The sequence below is a fragment of the Etheostoma cragini genome, chromosome 17 (genome assembly GCF_013103735.1).
Source record: "Etheostoma cragini isolate CJK2018 chromosome 17, CSU_Ecrag_1.0, whole genome shotgun sequence".
In the NCBI taxonomy this organism is placed as follows: Eukaryota; Metazoa; Chordata; class Actinopteri; order Perciformes; family Percidae; genus Etheostoma; species Etheostoma cragini.
Window position 1 is genome coordinate 18676120 of NC_048423.1, and position 18743 is coordinate 18694862.

Consider the following 18743-nt stretch of genomic DNA (forward strand, 5'->3'; position numbering starts at 1 on the left):
AATCTTTCATTTTGATGCTATGTATTTTATTAGCAACGATTTTACTTTGAAAGTTTTGACCAGAAGCCGTAGTGTGAGGGACTACACTCCCTCACACTTTACATTTCTCTCCTCCCAGAACTTTAGAGGGGACAGTTTTGTTATTCAAGATTCATTTATATTCATAACAGTGAAGTCATTTGTAAATTAATTAAACTGCTGCATGCTTAATAAAAGAAAATCAACCAACTTGGAAAAAGTTTTCACATACAGATCCAAACAGAATACGGATCGCCATCAAGTGACCAAACCTCATATTGCACAAGAAATAAACCAATACAAGTAAAATTACAACAGAAACACATTTAAGTGTATAATGGAATGCATTTTTATGTTTCATTATAAAATTCAAAAGTTACACAAAGTCTAATATACTATAAAACTGAATTCCTAAAGGTTACTATCATACTTGCATGAATTCTCCAAATTCAATAAAGTTATACAAATATCAAAAACCCAAATTGTAGGTATTTATATTCCTTTGTATATATAATGGTGACATAATTTAAGGTAAAAGATAAACAATAAAAGGAATATCATAAACTTCATCATAACATAGCATGATCAAGTATAATTAAGATTTCAATTCAAAACCAATTATTCCCCAACACATTTAATTAAGACCTATAACAGTAAGAACATACATACACACACACACACACACACACACACACGTACACACACAGACACACACACACACACACACATACACACACACATTATGTGAACTGAATTACGCTGTTAGGGACACTGATACATACAATTAATAAAAGGAAAAACACACAAAGTGAAAACAAACTGTCTCTCTGTGTGTATTCATTTTTATTAATCCTGTCTTTGTGATTCTTCCATCCCTCTTAAAATACTACTAACTTTAAAACTTAACCCAGCAGAAGTAGACGTGTTGATCACCGCAGGCGGCGAGGTATGGGAGGTGCTGCTGAGTTTGTGTGTCTCTGAGTTGGTCTTTGAGGAAGTGCACGAGTTGGGCAGGATATGTAGCGCTCATTCTTCTTCTCTGCCACCCTACAGGAAACAGTATGTAGGAGTACAGTAAATGTAAATGTGCTGTATTTATATAGCGCTTTTCCAGTCTTAACGACTGCTCAAAGCGCTTTTACATCTGCAGGAAACATTCACCATTCACACACATTCATACACTGTGGCCGGGGCTGCCGTACAAGGTGCCACCTGCTCATCCGATAAACACTCACACACTCCGATGCGCAGCACCGGGGGCAACTTCAGTTGCTTCAGTGTCTTGACCAAGGACACTTCGACAATGACTGCAGGGGCGGGTATCAAACCACCAACCTTCCAATTGGCAGGCAACCGCTCTACCACTGAGCCACAGCTGCCCCGTAAATTGTGGGTAAACTATGAGGTCCACATCGTGATCATCAACAACTAAACGTAGCAGAAGCAATAATCACAGAAATGCTATGACTAGGTAGCAAATACAACAAATCACATGAATTCTACTCACGTCAAAAGCTCAAATGGTGGTTACTGCTACCCTGCTTAGCAAGTTAGCTTTAGGAGTTTGATTGTGGGGTTTATTACTATTGGATTTAGATACTGCTTTATTTTGTTATGTGTGGTAACAAAATGAGTAACCAAGATGTCCATTAATCAAAAATGACATTTTTTAAATTACAGATAACAGTGTAGGGGACAATCTGTAAATGTAGCTGTAGTTTTAGCTACAGTAAGCTAGCAATGGCTATCTCACCAGTTAGCTTTCACTTTATACAGTTCTTGATTTGTTTGGTTGGCTGTGCTTGTGTGATGGCGAGTTCTTCCGTCCACAGATTACCAAACCTGAGTGCAGTTACTGTGGTTTGTTTTTTAGTTCTGTTTTGTAGTAACTGAACATCACTGTTGCGGCAGATATTTCTATGGCCTACTCATTTTCAAAAAGACAAAGATTGTAGTCTTTAAGTTAATCATCTTAAATAAACATGTCATTATGGCATTTAGCCTTTGTAGGGCAATGTTCTGACCCAATAATCGGTACAGTATATCATAGTCATTGTGTCATATTGTGTTGCTTCATGTTGAATATTGTTTTTAATGTTTGGTATCATTTAGGATCGGTCAAGCTGTGTTGCGTTTATTTACTTGTTATGTATGATATTGTATCCCATCACAGCATCTTTGAATTGTATCATGTTACACTTGGGATGCTGTTCGTAACAGTACAGCTGAGAAAATAAATGAGGCAAACAAAAACACCCCAAATCCCCTGAATCACTTCATCATTAGTGCTAACTTTCAGCTGAACTCTCTAGTTCATCCATACGGTCTCACCAAAAACCTATAGAACACACACTCACCAATAAGATTACCATCTCACTATTTGCAGCACCTCAAACCTTCTTAGCATGGTGTGCTGTAGGTGTTAATTTCCCTTTGTCATTATTTGACCCTTTTAGAGACAGGTTTAGGTTTAGAGACAAAAAAGATTCTTCATGCACAAACGGCAACATGAACAAGAAAGACAATACTGTAGCCAACATTATAACACAATAGATAAAATATGTTCAATAGCTGAAGAAATAAAGATAACATAATCAGACTAGGGAGTTTCTGGAAGTTACAGGAATTCAGTGCAGTTGTAGTTAACAATCAAACCACTTTTAGAGTCACTTTGATCTTTGAACTTTAATTTCATGTTGTTGTTTTTTAGCATGTGCTCTTTCGCCTCTGTGTAGATATTTATGTACGTTTACACAGAATGAACATCAACGTCTTTGTCGCTTTCTCACATTTGGCTTCCTCCCCCACACAACTGTGAATCATTGGTGGGTGAGCATTTCCTCTTTCAGTCATCACTGCCTGTAGATTTATTATTGGTCTCTGTGTGTTTCTGTCACACGTTCACACACCATTAGAATTGCTATTAGGCATTGCATTGTTTCAATACGGTACATTTGCTACTTCGTATTGTTTTGTATACAATTTTATTGAACTATATTGTAATGTTCTGCATTGTTACATCAGTAAACTTTAAACTGACCTTTCTGGGATCCGTGGAGGAATCATGGGTGGAACATTGAGGGATGCAGCATCAGACTGCCGTGGAGGTCGTGGTGGAGGAGGGACACCTTCTATTGTGTCCTTTTAGAAAGAACAAAAGAAATCAAATGTACTGTACAACTGTGACAACTCAAATGAAAACACATACAACAAACCCATCATTCCACTATGCTCCACATCCCATCTGAAACAATTGGTCAATAAATCAATAACTGGATCAACGGAACCAACTTCCTAATCCACAACTTTTTTTTTGATAATTTCTGAATTGTATTAGACTGATGGTTGGACAAAACGGACAGTTTGAAGATATCACCCTGGGCTTTAGGAAAATTTTGACCAAATGCTTAATTGATTAATCCAAAAAATATTAAACATGAATAAATAAAGAAATGAGTTGTTGGTTGCAGGTGTATCTACCTTACTCAGATATAAGACTCTTAGGATATGAGTAGGGTTTTCAATCGGAGATTCCTGAGAAACCATGTAGCAGTAAGTGCAAAACAATGAATGCCAAACAAGCTTTCCCAAAAAAGAAAAACATAAATCCTGCAATTTTAAGTATTTTCAAAACCTTTAAACTATAAATAGTATAGTATAAGTATCTTTACTTGTATGTATTTTAGGAACTGAAGTAGCTGGTGACTGTAGAATGAAACTCAACACTAGACTCTTTGTCTCTGTCATGCACGGTGAGACAAGTAGGACCACAAGAGAAAGTAAAGCTTCGGTAATGCAGAAAAAAAGGCTTAAATTGAGTCTATGTGAAGATTGTTGTTATTTCGGGTTCACCTCAAAGTCAGGCTCTGTCCCGCTGCTGTAGCTAATGGTGCTGTGAGTGCTGAGTCTGTTGCTCTCAGTACCTGAAGGAATGAAAAGAAGAAAAAGTAACGGGTTGAGGAAAACACAGGATTTCATGTTTCTGAGAGGTAAGTGCTTGTGGTGAATTGTGGCGTTAGACCTCGGCACCAATAGTGACATTTTTTATTTTATTTTTGAGTCTCACAACAAAGACGTTATAGTTGCATAACGTGACTGCAGGGAGGGATTAAACAGAGAACCGACAGACTTAATCTGTGAGCATAAGAATCATGAGGCCCTCAGTATATTCTGCAACCTCTCAACATAGCATTTTTGAAAGCATGGTGTGTGTGCTTTTCCAACATGTATTTTTCTTTTTTCTTCTTCTTTTTTTTTTTTAATTAAAAATGATACAAAGTAAAGGAAATTAAAATAATCGTTATTTCATAAAACATACATATATCCCAAAATTATACTAAAGAACAGTTCAATGCCCATACTATTCTAAAATAGCTTGCCTGAAAACAACATAAACATAAAAGGAGTAGTGAAAACCATAACTAAAACAACTAATTTAAGTTAAACATGCAATGTCTGTTGCGGATTGATTAATGATCTGATAAGAGGCGGCCAGATCTTCTTAACAAACTAGGCTTATTTGTTAAACGGTAATCTGACTGTGGGATTTTTTTTGTGGGCTGTAAGAGAGGGATTGTTGTTTTATATCTCAAAGTGTAACCTGAGACCACTCAGACTTTTAAAATAGAATATGTAGAATAGAATATATGTCAGGGACATTTTAACATTTCAGTCCAGTTTTCTTTTAAAGGGCAAAACATTCAAGCAGAATCGCTCTCTGGAGTGTTTTCAGGAAAATTGTGTAATTTTGTCTATGAATAATTGAGTAATTCATAATTGAATCTCCCAAATGATCTAATTTGCCTTCAGAGGGCGTGTTAAGAGATCTTTGTTTTTTCTTGCAACTGAGTAACAGCTCTAAAAGGTTCAGGTCCCCAAACTGAATAAGGAAGCTACTGTATGGCTTGTTTCGTGTTGTGAAACAAAGGCGAGGCAAACCAAAACGTTCTCTCACTCGTACTGAGATGGCCACCATTATCATGACTATTACTATTTTCTTTTGACAAGGGTAGACACTTTAATCCTCATGTTGTCCTCGGGTCAAATTGACCCATTGTCCTATATCAATGTTCTTTTTAATAACCCAATTGTAAATACCCAAAATAACACGATTGATTCCACACAATGCTCTTTGGCAAGTACAAATCTCTACTTTCACAAATTTTGGGGTGTCTTATTCAATTTTATATCATTTGGAAACAAATTGAAGTGTTTTTGACTAACAGTTGACATACTCCAGTCTGTGATTATCCATCAACACTCATTCCTTTAAATTTAGTCAAAATAATTACTAATTTCTGCTTTTCTAACTCAAACATTAGATATAATTTCCTAAAATTAGGTTTATTGACCACAAATTCAAAAAATAACTGTAAAACTAAAGTAAATAAGTTAGTGTTGCATAGTGTTAAACGTCAAAAAGTGAGAAACATTGAAAAAACGGACAAAACATAAGGAAAGTTAAAAACATTGATTAAAAAGCATCAACAAAAGTGTTGATTTTCAATTTTGACAGGAAGACAACATGAGGGTTAAGGAGAAATGTATTTATTGACAAATAACGCTTTAGTGGCTATATGAAAGAAACATTCCTGAGTTGAGACCCTTTACTCTACTACCTGATGTAATTTTAGATAATTCCACTGGATTTACTGTATCATCAATTATTTTACATCCTATTACCCAAGATGAAACAAAGTGGAAAATTCAAGCTGTTTAAAAAAAAACTTAAACAGCAGCAAATATTGCTGCTTCTAATATTACCAGTGCCCCCAAATTCCACTATGTGAGTATTATTTTCTCCTCCTGCATCCTTTCTGGGTTTCTTTGGCTTATGGCTATTTACGTTACCCGCTTGCCTGGGTTATGTGGAAGCAAGACCCCAAACAGCAAGCAGGTGCAGACACCACGGACAGGTCACCAATCCTTTACAGAGCAACAGTCACTTACATTTGAAACGTTTAGACATGTAATTGGAAAGTGGGAAGAAAGTCACGCAAACACAAGAAGAAAGAGTTGAAAACCTACACTTTGGTCCTTCCTGTTAAGTTGCTGTTTAATGTTTAGTTAGTTAGTAGTTAGTTAGTAGTTCTGACCACTGACCATAGAGTTGCAAAAATAACAAACAACAAAAAAGCATGGACTCACTTGAGGTGCTGGACGTGCTACCGGTCTTCCAAGTGCTTCTCTGGATACTCTGAGTCACTGGAGGAGGGGCCGCCACCATGCTGGGTGCCGGCTCATACACAGAGCACTCTAACGTCACATTAGAGCCCCAGTATAAGTTCCTCTGCAGCGGAGCACTTATCTCATAATCTTAAAAGGGAGGAGACCACATCAAATATTAGTTTCTTATTTCTTTTTTTTCTTCACAACAGGATGTGATTTTCCGCTATATGCTGTCCAAAATGTAATAATTTTTAACTGTAATATATGCTTATAGACAGTTCATTGTGGAGATATACTGTATTTAAGTTGCATTAGACCCATTTGAGTCATAATAAATAAAATAAACATTTCAATAATAAATAGTCAAAATACCAAGCTCCTTTCCGGTCTTCTCTCTCTCTTTGTGACGTCTGTTGATGCTTTCTCGTAATCGCTTCAGATTTTCCTGAAGAAAAACAAACAGCACGCACAATTTAGATCCATTTCCTGAACACGAATCAGCACGTGAGAGACGTAAAGTTTGTATCGTTGATCTACCTGCTGATAGCGTATGGAGCTGGACCTCCGCTCATGGTCAAACTGCCAGGCCTTGAACTCTTGGACAGCTTCATCCACGGTGATTTCCCCCACCTTCACCCTCTCCTGCAGAGATATGAGCTGTCTCTGTCCAGGTGTCTTCATCCCAGCATAGGGGTCATAAACAGGAGGGTGGGGGGGCGCTACAGGCTGAGCTGGATGGGTGGAAAAGGTTGTCATTTAACAAAAACAGAGGAGGTATCAAATATCGTGAAGTGTTCCACTTTGCATTATGTCAGGCCTAGTAAATAGAAAAGACAATGTGAAGTCAAAATAAAAGGCTGTTTTCTTTTGTTATTTTTTTTTAAGTTGTAGGCTACAACTGTTCCTTGTAGAAAGCTGATGTACTTATCAGCAGAACTAGGCTCCTCGGTTCACTAGGCAGAGTCAAAGAAGCACTGATGTATGAAGCACAGTATTTAAAGGTCTATCTGACATATTTGGATGACAGAAATGAACCAGCTAGCCTACCAAAATAACTACAGTATAGTATATTGTATAGTGGCCAGCAAAAAAAATTTGAATTTAAAACCTAAAGGGTATTTCCGAATTTTTTTACTTTTTAAATAAGTGCATTTAATTATGAAAGGAAAAAAATGGATTTACAGTACGGAAAAACTGCTAAATGATTACCATCAAAAGTCATACATATTAAATTACTGGATTATAGTTGAATTAGTGTTGCAGTGCCAGACCTTCCTCCACAGCGCTGCAGAGGAGGCTCTGGCAAGTCCACACAGCATTCCGGAATGAGAGAAACGAGTACGTACAAAGGTTGGTACGTTTATTCGTGCAACAGACAACTCTGATTGGACACGTAGTCTAGCTAGCTGTCTGGATTTACCCTGCGGAGATCTGAGGAGCAGTTAACCATAGTCCTCAGAAATCCACTCAAGTTTAAAATGTCAACACAAAGAAAGCACAAGGTAACAGATATCCGGCCTAAATGAGTAAAATCCAGCGGAATTTCCATCGGCATCAGATCAATTCCGGGCTATCGTTAAAATAAATGATGTACTAAATTAAATTATCTACTGCTTGGTAGCTCAACTTATAATATCATATCATAATGTATTAGTTCATTTATATTTTGTATTCGTAATCTGAATCTGTAAAGCAACTAGGAACCGAAGCTGTTAGACAAATGTAGAAGAGTATAAAGAACAGCTTTGCCTCCAAATTGCAGTGAAGTGTATAGTAACATAATATGGAAATACTGAAAAGAAATAAAGGTACAATTTTTTACAGAAGTTGAATAAATGTACGTCCCTACTGTACATTCCACTACTGATTTGATAGAGGTAAAATTTTAAGATTGTGTATACCACACGTACTCTCAAGAGGGATTTATGAACAAACACACTGTACTAAACAAATAGTAAATAGTAACACTGGTGTCATTGGAATATCTTAGGTAATGTTGATTATTAACTCAAGCTTTTGTGAAGTAACAATGTGTAGTAAAGTGCTAAGCCTCTTTCATTAACCTTTTTAGTATTTTCCAAAATTAAAACCAATACCTGGCTCCTTCTTTACTGAGGTTGAATACAGCCAAGGAGATTAATAACTCATTGTATTACAATAAATAACAAACTATAAAAATAGTTTAAAATGATCTTATCAACTTGAAATGTAAAAACAGACTTGAGAACAAAAAAGAATACCTGCAGGATATCCCATTTCCAGGGTTTTACTCTGGGACGTAGTTTTATCTGAAAATACTGACAGAGATATTGAGTTTTTTTGGCATACAGAACAGTTTTATGAAATCTGAAAATTTTTGAGGAAAGAGAAAAAGCCTGCTCAATACCTCTAGAGATGTAGGGCATAGGCTTTTCAGGTTCAGACTCAGACTTAGGTCTGGGGATGGGGGCTGGAGGACGGTTCAGTATTGCTGGGTTATAGGTTTCGTTTCTATCCACAGTATCGTAGATATCCTCTGGGCAGATGTTGTATGGATCCTCCTCTTCTTCAATTTGATCTAAGTCATTATCTTTCTCCTCTTCCTCACTTTTAAGGTGCCTATTGTTGTCCTGGTTAACACTGGCATGTGGTTTTGCTGAAGGACACAATATAACCATACTATATTATATATATATATATACTTTACTATATTACACATATTGCAATTGGAGATCGTTACTTTAGTTATTGAGATATATCAAGGTATACCTTGGAAGAACTTCCTAAGCATAGCTTCCTCTGGGTTCTTGCCCACTGCGGTCATCACCTCATCTGGAAAAAACATCAGAATCAGTAACAGTTTAACCATAATTCTTGTAGATCAATAAATGAAATCATGTTAATCTTACATAGGTCCTCTGCACATTCAGGGTCAATCCCCAGCATTGACTCATATATGTCCTCTGAGCAACCAGAGTACTTCATCATGATATCATCAGTGGCCGTTGACATCGACTCATACACTTCTACACCATCTTCTGTGTTGACGGAGTCTTCAATGTGAGACTTGAGCATGTCTGCTGTCTCCTAGATTTGTCAGAACACAAGAGACGGGCAAACACTGAGAAAAAAGACATGCAAAAAGATAATATGCAACACATTGTTGGATGCTGCATGAAAATAACATCACTGGACTTACAACAAATTCATCCATGAACTGTCTGAGATCAGAGAAGCCACTCTTCTCTGCCAGCGTGTTTGGGTAGTCTCCATACTTGTTCATCACGCTGTAAGCCTGCAGAGCCCCAGGACATTGAAGGAGAACGGTGGTCAGCTTCTTAAGGCCGTATTTAGCAGCAAAGTGGAGCAGCGTGGGAAGCTCCTCGTTGCGCTGATCTGAAGTTCCAAAAAGCAATCCGATAAAACAATTTGTACGACGGCATGTTGACTCCTAAAAGCTGCTTTCACTCTGTGAGGTTTCATCAAAATAAATCAGCTTTTTTGTGTTTTTGTACTCACAAGATGCCATATTGTCTACTTCAATCTGTCTGATTCCAAACCGCTGAAGACTAGTTGCAGGCATTCTGGACTTAAACGAGTCAGTTAGCATTTTGTCCAGCGATTCAGTTGCATTAGTCATCAAGTTGAAGGCCTGAAAGTACAAAATGACATGCATAACCTGAAGAGCTTTCAACAGTAGAAAAACACTTTATCATATGAGATAATGGCACACCTGGCAGATGAAGTTAACGGGATCAGTAGCATTTTCAAGATACCGACTGACTTCTCCCATATTGGTGTAGTATGTAACGGACGTCAAGCTGACACAGCATTGGTCAGTGTACATGGTGAGTGATACAACTCCAGCAGGCATGTCTAGTGGGGGAAAAAGAAAGTACAGTGATTTCAGATTAACGTTTCTTGCCATCAACACTGAAATGACAATAAAGGTATGATGGGTTTCTGGCGATACTTACCAGGTGCAGTAACACTTATGGTGTATTCATTGTCCACAGTGCCTGGGACCCTTTTCACAGCGGCATTTTCAGATGAAAACTCTACCTCTGGTACTGACTGATCATCTACTTTATGCGTGAAAATGATAAAAATTTTCTCCTGTTCCTTAAAAAATTAAATAGGGAAAATAGAAGTAATAGAGCCTCTAAGTAATTATTTTCAACTAGGAGTTTACAATTTAATTTCTAGAAAAACATTGTTGAAAATACTGTAATATGACTTGATGTTTGTATGATGTAATTGCTTCAGTAATTACAGTCTTACCCCACACAGAACTCTGTTTGGTTGAACGGTGAGACAGGTGAGGTATGTGGGTGTATACAGTTCCTCACTTGTTGAATACCCTGTGCTCACTGCTTCTTCATCCTTCAGGACAGTTTCCTGTTGCTCTTCTGACACCAGTTCCTCTGTTTCATCAACAATGGGATTTTCCATTGAAAATGCTGCTGGGATGTGAAACTCTGTTGCAGCTACAGCTTCGCTCTTATGTTCGGCCTCGATTTGTGCGCCTTTGAATAAAAAAGCAAAGATGTTATTATCCAAACGCTTGTGTGCAAAAAATACCTTTTCTCTGCTGATAGTTTCAGTTCTAAATGCTGAAGTTTGAGGTATTAGACACAACACAATGAAGATATAGAATTTCATTTGTGTTTTTAAAACCATTTGATAAACCACAGCCCTCTCTGTGAACAGTATTCACAAGGACAATCGAGATGCTGATGAGTTACAATTTGTTGTCAGATCTTGACCACCAGATGCAGTACAATATTTATCTTAAGGTAAGTGAGATGTTAAGTCTTTTTGTAATTCGGGTGAAGTGACTCTTTGATTCTGTTTGCTCTTTGGGCCTCAAAGCCACTTATCTAAATTTCTTAAAAGTTGTAACCTACTAGGAAAAGCTTCAGAAAACAATCTAGCTATAAAAATAACACCACCAAAGTGTTAAAGGCAAAACTGAAATAATAATAGAATAATTATTCAAAAAAAGGGTGATAAGTTTTGCATACTGTCAGTAATGGACTCCAAAATGGTGGAAATGTAGACAGCAGGATCGTCGTCAGCGTAGAGTTTTCTCCAGCTTGGCCAGTCTTTGAAGTACTCCGTCAGTATGTCATCCTCTGGCAAGCTAAAGAGGAGTGCCACCACTCTATGTGGAGGATAAAGGAGTCTCTCAAGTGCTCCCTGCAGTTCAGGGTCACAGAGCATGTTCAGGATTTCTCCCGTGAGGAGCACCACAGTGCACTTGCAGCTTTGGAAATATTCAAAGTCACATCCGTAGAGCTGATCATCTGGGTTGACCGCATACAGCAAAATAGAGCTTTTGCAAAAATTTTGGGACGATTTCAAGATCTGCTGCAAATACGCTGCCCATTCCTTTGCCTCAGCTGTGTGCAGAATTAACAGCTCATGTGCTGAAACTGAATACGTTAGTGTGATTAGAAAGTACAGTGCATGCATTCAAAACACTTTCCATACTGCCTAAACAAAGTATAAAACTGGAAAATAATATTCATTAGTTCCTCAAACACTGCTGATCCAACCTAACCACGTGAAATGAATCACAATCCTGTACAGCTCAAACATTCCACTGATGACATGACACTGATCATTTTATGTGTTGGTCTCCATGTTGCAGCAGGTAATGTTTGTCATGGAAATGCTCCACAACATACCAGCTGTCCAGCTGTGAAACGTCAAGGTCACTGTGGTTACAGAATGAATGTCCGATTTGTTTGATTTTTCAGTGCCGAGCCAACAAGGAGTTGTGCAAACATTGCACTGCGTCAACACTGGTCAGAGTAATTTTGTGTGACTCATTACAGTGTTTAATCACGTCAAGTTTACCCATGTACACGCTAACTGGGAAAGAAACCCAACACGACTATTTCACCTTCATCCCGGTTCCCACTGATGACAGGGCAGAGAGACTTGCCATCTGTTTCTTAATAGACCGATAACAACATTCAAATTTAGACGTGTGGGAAATACTTAAATAACCGACATATGCTTATAAGATGATTGCTTCCTCTTTATTCAGCTCTTTATTTAGCTCAGAAAAAAACTTGTCAATGAACGTTAAATAAGTTAAATAAAGTCTAATTAAATAAACATATTTCAAAAGAAAAGAGAAAACATTCTAAAAGAGGAATCCATATTGTATAAAAGATTGCTTTCATTTGGGTATATTTCCGCCACCAGAAACTAACTAAAAAGACGGTAGAAGAAATGTCACATTTACCTGACTCAATACTCGAGATGGGCTCTTCCATGGTCAAAAGTGCAGAAAATTACCCCGTAAGACGCATTGTTTGCCCAAATATGTCCTTTTGGTTTGTCAAGCTTACTAAAGCTTCTTTCCTCTTCAACTGAAACTACATTACCTTTCACCAGCTATAGAACTTTGCTCAGTTGTATTAATAGCAACACGTAGTTTCCTGATTTTGGTGATACTGCCCACTTCCTGAAACAGTTGAAGAAGTGAGAAAATAAGCTGCAGTGGTGTTATGGCGTGCAACAGGTCTTTGATTACACATACCCTTTGCTGCTTTTCATTAGTCATTTGTAGATAGTACGTAGATCATTTTAAGGAAAAAGTGAAATAAAACAAAAAAAGGGGTAATTTACGGGGATACTGTGTTAAACCTTGATGTAGAAAACCAATTCATCCTAGTCTTTATGTAGGAAACACACACACACACAGACACACACAGTTTACCTGTTGTGCGAGTCATATGCTTCTTCTGTTTTTTCACTTCCTACACGAGGTGTAATGAGTCTAAAGTTTCAAAGTCCGAGTAATAATGTGAGCAAATAATAATAATATAATAATAATAATATCTCCAATCTGACCTGCGGCCCTTTGCTGCGTGTCATCCCCCATCTCATAAATGTAAATTTAATAGCTAAGAAATAAAGACTAGGTATGTAGATTGAGAGCTGGAGCATGTGTAGGGGAGGCTGGTAGGTGTGTATGGGTGGGTGGGTGTGGGTGGTTGGGTTTGTGTGTCAACAGTGTGGGGAGATGTGTATGTTAAGGTATGAGTATGAGGATGTATGAAGTTTAAGATTCTGTGGAGTAGAGGTATTGTTACTGTTAATAGTTGGATTGGTGCGCTGATTGGAGTATGAAATTACACAATATGCTGGTATATGTATCACTTTTTGAGGGATATAATAAAAATAATTGCAAAAAAATAGAAAAACGGCATCTCTTGGAAAACTATAAGATCCACATATACCAATTTGATAAAACATACAGATTATAGAAAAGGAGATACTAAAGAGGTATGTTTATAGGGATGTATGTTTAACAAAACATCAAATGGAAGATGACATGGCACAAATAGAGTATTAGCAATGAAGAGCTAAATTGTGAAATTACAATGGAAGAGTTCCAGAATTGATTAGCTACAGGTATTGAAGATACACCTATTGAAGTTTTAAGATCCCCGAAAAACTGTTTTGGAATTTTGCCCTCCCTTTGGTGTCAATTGATTATAAATCAAATTGTAAAATCTACCAAGGACGATCCCAGAGTACCCCTAAAGTATAGAGCAATTAGTTTGTTGAGTATAGCATACAAACTGTATTCCTCAATACCTAATAAAAGACAAACACACTTTATTGAGAAGACAAACATGTTGCGCAAAATGGATTTAGAAAGGAAGGGCCTGCTTTGAACATATGTACTTTTCCAGATTACATAAATGGTTTGGTTAATGTCGATAAACAACTAGAATGTGGAGTGAGACATGAAGAGGAAAACTTTGAGTGGCCTTCTGTTTAAGATTATTTTGTGGGGCACTTTTTAGGCCTTTATTTATACAGGAAAGCTTAGATTAAAAAGGGGAGAGAGAGGGGTAATGACATGCAGCAAAGGGACACAGGTCGGAGTCAAACCCGCGGCCACTGCGTCCCCCTGCGGAGTAAACATCTATATATGGGCGCCCACTCCACCAGGTGAGCTAGCCAGGCGCCAGTGAGTGCCCTTCTTATGCAGATGATCTTGTTATACTTGCAGAAACTGAAGAAAATGTACAAACAATGCTTTTGCTTGGTGTAAGAAATGGCGACTTTCAATTATTGCACTTTAGGTCTCCATTACAGTCACTAAGTAAGTTTCAGTTTTGTTTTGGAGATAAATACCTGAATTACACAAACTCATATATATAAAAAAATATCTGTTTTTTTTTATCTTGAAGAGCATTTAAATGTTGTGAAAGGTACCATTGTGCAGGGCTCTTATGGGAGTTGTAGCTAAGATTAAAACTTTATGATGTGGGTTACTCCACCTGTGTTACACTATATCGTGCATGTGTTGTAACATGGGACAAGCAGATGGGTGGGCCTTGGGCTCAGCACATCCATGTTATTTCAGAGGACAGGACTTAAATAACAATATTTTATGCAAGAAAAGGTGGCTATTGATGTGATTAAAGACACTGTTAGAGAGATAAATAGAGAGATTTGGAACACATCAGAACTTAGAATTTATAGATTGATGACACGAGTTTGGTTTTGAGAAAGATGCAAACTCTAACCTGTCCATGATGAAAAGATCTGTGTCTAGAGTGAAACAGGATATTGGTCGGGCACCAGTGAGGAAGACAGACAGTTTTTTTGTGTGATCTCAATACAATTGAAAAGGAAGTTAATTTTGCTTTGTACTGTCCATATTATGATTGAAGATTGCGATTATTTAACAAAGTTGAAGTAAAAGAGATGAGGCATATCGATCTGTTAGTTTGGTAGTTTGAAAATAAAACCTTTTTATTTGCAGAAGTTTTAGAACAAGCATTGGTGAAAGTGACATTCCCTGTTTTTTTTATTTTACTTGTTTTTTTTTAAATGGGTTGTGGTTTGTTTTGTGTATGAGGTGTTTGGTGTTGGTAAATGTATGGGTAGTAGTGTTGTGTTGTGGCTGTTGTAGGTTTTATTTCTTCTTTGTTTTGTGCAAATGGAGACTGTTGTTGTGGATGTTGGACCGGAAGCTGTTGGATAAATCATTGTTGTATTGATGTTATGTAATTTTGAATAGGATGGGCAACTTAGTAGCATGACACATAATAAAAATATCAATCAATGAAAATACACTATGTATCAAAAGTGAAGGTAATTTTCTGAGGGTGTATTTTTAGGCTTTATGCTGTATAGATTTTTAGGATGAAACTGTTAATAATATCATCTTTAATATTATTATGATTTTACTAACAAAGTGTCTACACAAAGTGTAAATTGTAATTTCCCCATTGGGGATTAATAAACAAATTACAATTAAAAATTAAATTAAATACTATGAATACTGTACAGGTATTTGTGTGCTCAAATGCTGACTAAAAAGATTAAACACACATACACACAATGTATTTCTTAACTTAAACAAGCTGAATGAATCGCCTGTGTTGTGTCCCAATTACTGCTGCAAGTGAAGTTTTAGATTCCAAAACAACTTTTATTTTAACATGCAACAGCTCATCACTACAACCCAAGGATCCACACTTATATAACCACTAGAGGGCAGCAGACAATCACTAACACCATCCAAAAGACCAGCTCCATCACCAGTCACTATGCAGACAACTACCAGAACAAAGCAGTCACTACAAGGCAGGTACCTCTATATAGGTATGGTAAAATACTTTAGCAGTTTAGCAATTATTTACATCCTTTGAATTGGTTTGACAGACTTAACAAAGTATCTACAACTGTTGGGAGTTGGGTTGAGCATCTTTACTTGGCAGCAACTCCATTGGAAAAGAAAACTATTTCAAAAACCAACTTTTTCTTATCCCCTTAGGATGAAAGGTGGCGTGAACTATAAATAACATCCCCATGGCACATCAACACTGGACAACTGTTTGGACTCCTGCAGGCCAGGAGGATTGTTTTGCTCTGCTGGAAGAATATGGACATCAGCATCAGAATCAGCTTTATTTGCCAGGTATGAGGACACATACAAGGAATTTTGCTTTGGATCATATTGCTCACAATGAGCTTACTCATACAAAACAAAATATATATATACACACTATAAACAGAAATATATAAGAAACACTATAAACAGGTCAAGACTATATTGCAATGAAGAATGCAAAGTATGCAGGAGAAAATTATTATTAGAAATAATTAATTATTATTATTTAAACTATGGAGCACAGTGCAAAGGGTGCTGGATTAAATAATAGTATGCTATTATATAAGTATTATATTACAAAATGAACAGTATGAACAACTCTGAACAGCTTTGAAATAGAGAATGAGAATAATGAATGAATAATAATATATTATTATAGAAGTATTATATTACAATCTGAACAGTATGAACCGCTCTAAAATAGAGAATGATTAATATATAAGTGGAACCAGTAATCAGACTGATTAGAGACAGTGTTGCTGGGTTATTGCACAGAAATTGAACCTGACACTGGGAGTCAGAAGTCACCTGTTCATCAGAGAGATGGCTTGTGGGTAGAAACTGTTCCTGAGTCTGCTGGTTTTGGCGTACAGTTTTCTGTAGCGCCTACCAGAGGGGAGAAGCTGGAACAGGTTGTGTCCGATGTGAGATGGGTCTGCAGTCATGTTTCCTGCCCGTTTCCTGTGTAGTTGTGACCGCACCAGAGAGCCAGCTGATCAACCTCCCGTCTGTAGGCCGAGTCATCACCGTCCCGGATGAGGCTGATGGCTGTTGTGTCGTCAGCGAACTTCAGGAGTTTAACAGATTTAATTCAATTAAATTTTATTCATAGTATCAATTCATAACAAGAGTTATCTCAAGACACTATACAGATAGACCACACTCCAGAATTTACAAGGACCCAACAGTTCTAGTAGTTTCCTCCAGAGCAAACAACAGTGCGACAGTGGCGAGGAAAAACTTCCTTGGAACAGATGGGTCTCCCGAGGTAGAGTACATACCTTTTATGGGTATGTGGACGCAGCCTGTCTTTCTTTGGACTTCTATTGTTAAAGGAAATACAATACAAGTACTTTACTCATTTATGGAGTAGTTATAAAGATCTTATTTGAATTGGGAGGTTGAATGTACTATGGAGTTTATGCGCTATATGGTGCCTTTAAATTCAATGGAACAAAAAAAGTAGTGGATATGGCATGTACAGTGGCCTACACTACTTTCTGCGGACAATTCTACATTGCAATGCGTCACATTTACTGTTGTGTGACCCCCTACACCTGTTTGTAATGACGCAAAATGACAATAATTCTTAAGTGTACTGACTCTCAATTCACTGATCACTTAAACAGAGAAAACTGCGATATTAGCAGGCGGAAAGAGTTGAAGGCTACACTTGAGGTATATTTTCCTGGCATGGCTGAGATCTACTGAACCAAATGGAAGATGAGGTAAATGCCAAAAAACATAAAGCAATCATCAGTGATCACGGTCCTTGTGTGAGAATGGATGGACCTGATCGCAGCCCAACAAAGCACTCAAAGGGGTGTCTGAAGCAGCACCTGAAGCAGCTTTTCCCACTTCCAACAACAAAACACCAAACCATCACATCTCTTGTAGAATTACTTCATCAACCAGACACCTGTCAAATCAAAGCCAAGAAGCTGGTCCTTGTTGGCTCGTGGTTTAAACCTTTTTTCTGGATGTTTGGCTTATTCTGGCAATTACATGTAGGTTTGCCCTGGTCTAAATCTTCAGTTTCTTTAATTAGAGTTCAGAAATTACAAGACCAGAGTTTTTTCACTTGTCTGAATTTCAACCACAAAATCAATTTACGCTGCTTTGCCTTTCTCCAATAATACAATTAGTTTTGTTTCTGCTTTGACCTCTTTCTCCAATGGAGACCTTTTCATGGCCGCAGCAGAAGTTCACTCTGACTTCTGAAGAGCAGGGTGATCCATGACCCTCCTTTAAGTACAATTTCCTGTAGAAAAAGAATCCCCTAATTTCTTCTAACTCTGCCATTAGCTACCATAAGCATGACCGGCCTGTTACCTTTTGTTTGGGCTCCCTTGGAACCACTATCTATTAGGTGGCTCAAATCAAATCCCTGCAGCCTGAGTTTAATAAGAGAATATTTTCGCCCCTATATTTTAACCTTGTTATCCAATATCCTGTCTTTTTAGTCTGCAGTGTGTTTTCAGCACACAGAGCGACTCAGCCAGAGAGCGTGCGTCAGTTAACAACAGAGACCTGACATGCTTCTCAAGCACAAAGGTTCAAGCAAGGACTAACAGGTTTGTGATATTCTGCTCTGTTGGCACTGGATTATGTTGATTATGGAATAATGTTACAGAAGTTTAAAGAGTTTATTACTGACCAGGCCGGCCATTGTTTTTAGTCTTAAGTCTACCTGAGACATGCCTAGATGAGACTGCTTAACTATGTTAGGCTTATTTTATTTGAAATTGCACTTAGCAGACACATAATTATTGGGTATGAGAAAATGGATTTGGCCAATTTTTGAACTGCATTTGATTACGATAGCGTCTACATTATGTGCCTCCTTGGTGAAACTTTTCCTAAAAGGTCATTTGTTAGCAACTGCAGAAATGCTGCAATATTTTAACATGTATTTTTAGACTATGAA

General features: G+C 37.5%; 1 protein-coding gene across 3 annotated transcripts in view; it reads right to left on the bottom strand.

The window, feature by feature from the left end:
• Window positions 1–351: 351 nt before the first annotated feature.
• The window catches only part of pik3ap1 (phosphoinositide-3-kinase adaptor protein 1), a 36781-nt gene continuing 18389 nt past the window's right edge, over window positions 352–18743 (bottom strand). Inside the window, exons 1-17 of one of the 3 annotated variants that reach the window (XM_034898649.1) lie at window positions 12422–12682; window positions 11190–11594; window positions 10447–10691; window positions 10143–10287; window positions 9899–10041; window positions 9685–9817; window positions 9365–9561; window positions 9075–9252; window positions 8935–8997; window positions 8573–8821; window positions 8427–8483; window positions 6724–6917; window positions 6559–6631; window positions 6166–6333; window positions 3871–3941; window positions 3059–3159; window positions 352–1065 (exon numbers count right to left, since the gene is read on the bottom strand). In XM_034898649.1, coding sequence (XP_034754540.1) covers window positions 948–1065; window positions 3059–3159; window positions 3871–3941; window positions 6166–6333; window positions 6559–6631; window positions 6724–6917; window positions 8427–8483; window positions 8573–8821; window positions 8935–8997; window positions 9075–9252; window positions 9365–9561; window positions 9685–9817; window positions 9899–10041; window positions 10143–10287; window positions 10447–10691; window positions 11190–11594; window positions 12422–12452 — 2571 coding nt within the window. In that variant the 5' untranslated portion in view covers window positions 12453–12682 and the 3' untranslated portion in view covers window positions 352–947. Of the gene's footprint in view, window positions 1066–3058; window positions 3160–3870; window positions 3942–6165; window positions 6334–6558; window positions 6632–6723; window positions 6918–8426; window positions 8484–8572; window positions 8822–8934; window positions 8998–9074; window positions 9253–9364; window positions 9562–9684; window positions 9818–9898; window positions 10042–10142; window positions 10288–10446; window positions 10692–11189; window positions 11601–12421; window positions 12683–18743 lie in introns of those variants that run through there. The other 2 variants (XM_034898648.1, XM_034898650.1) reach the window with 2 other exon arrangements.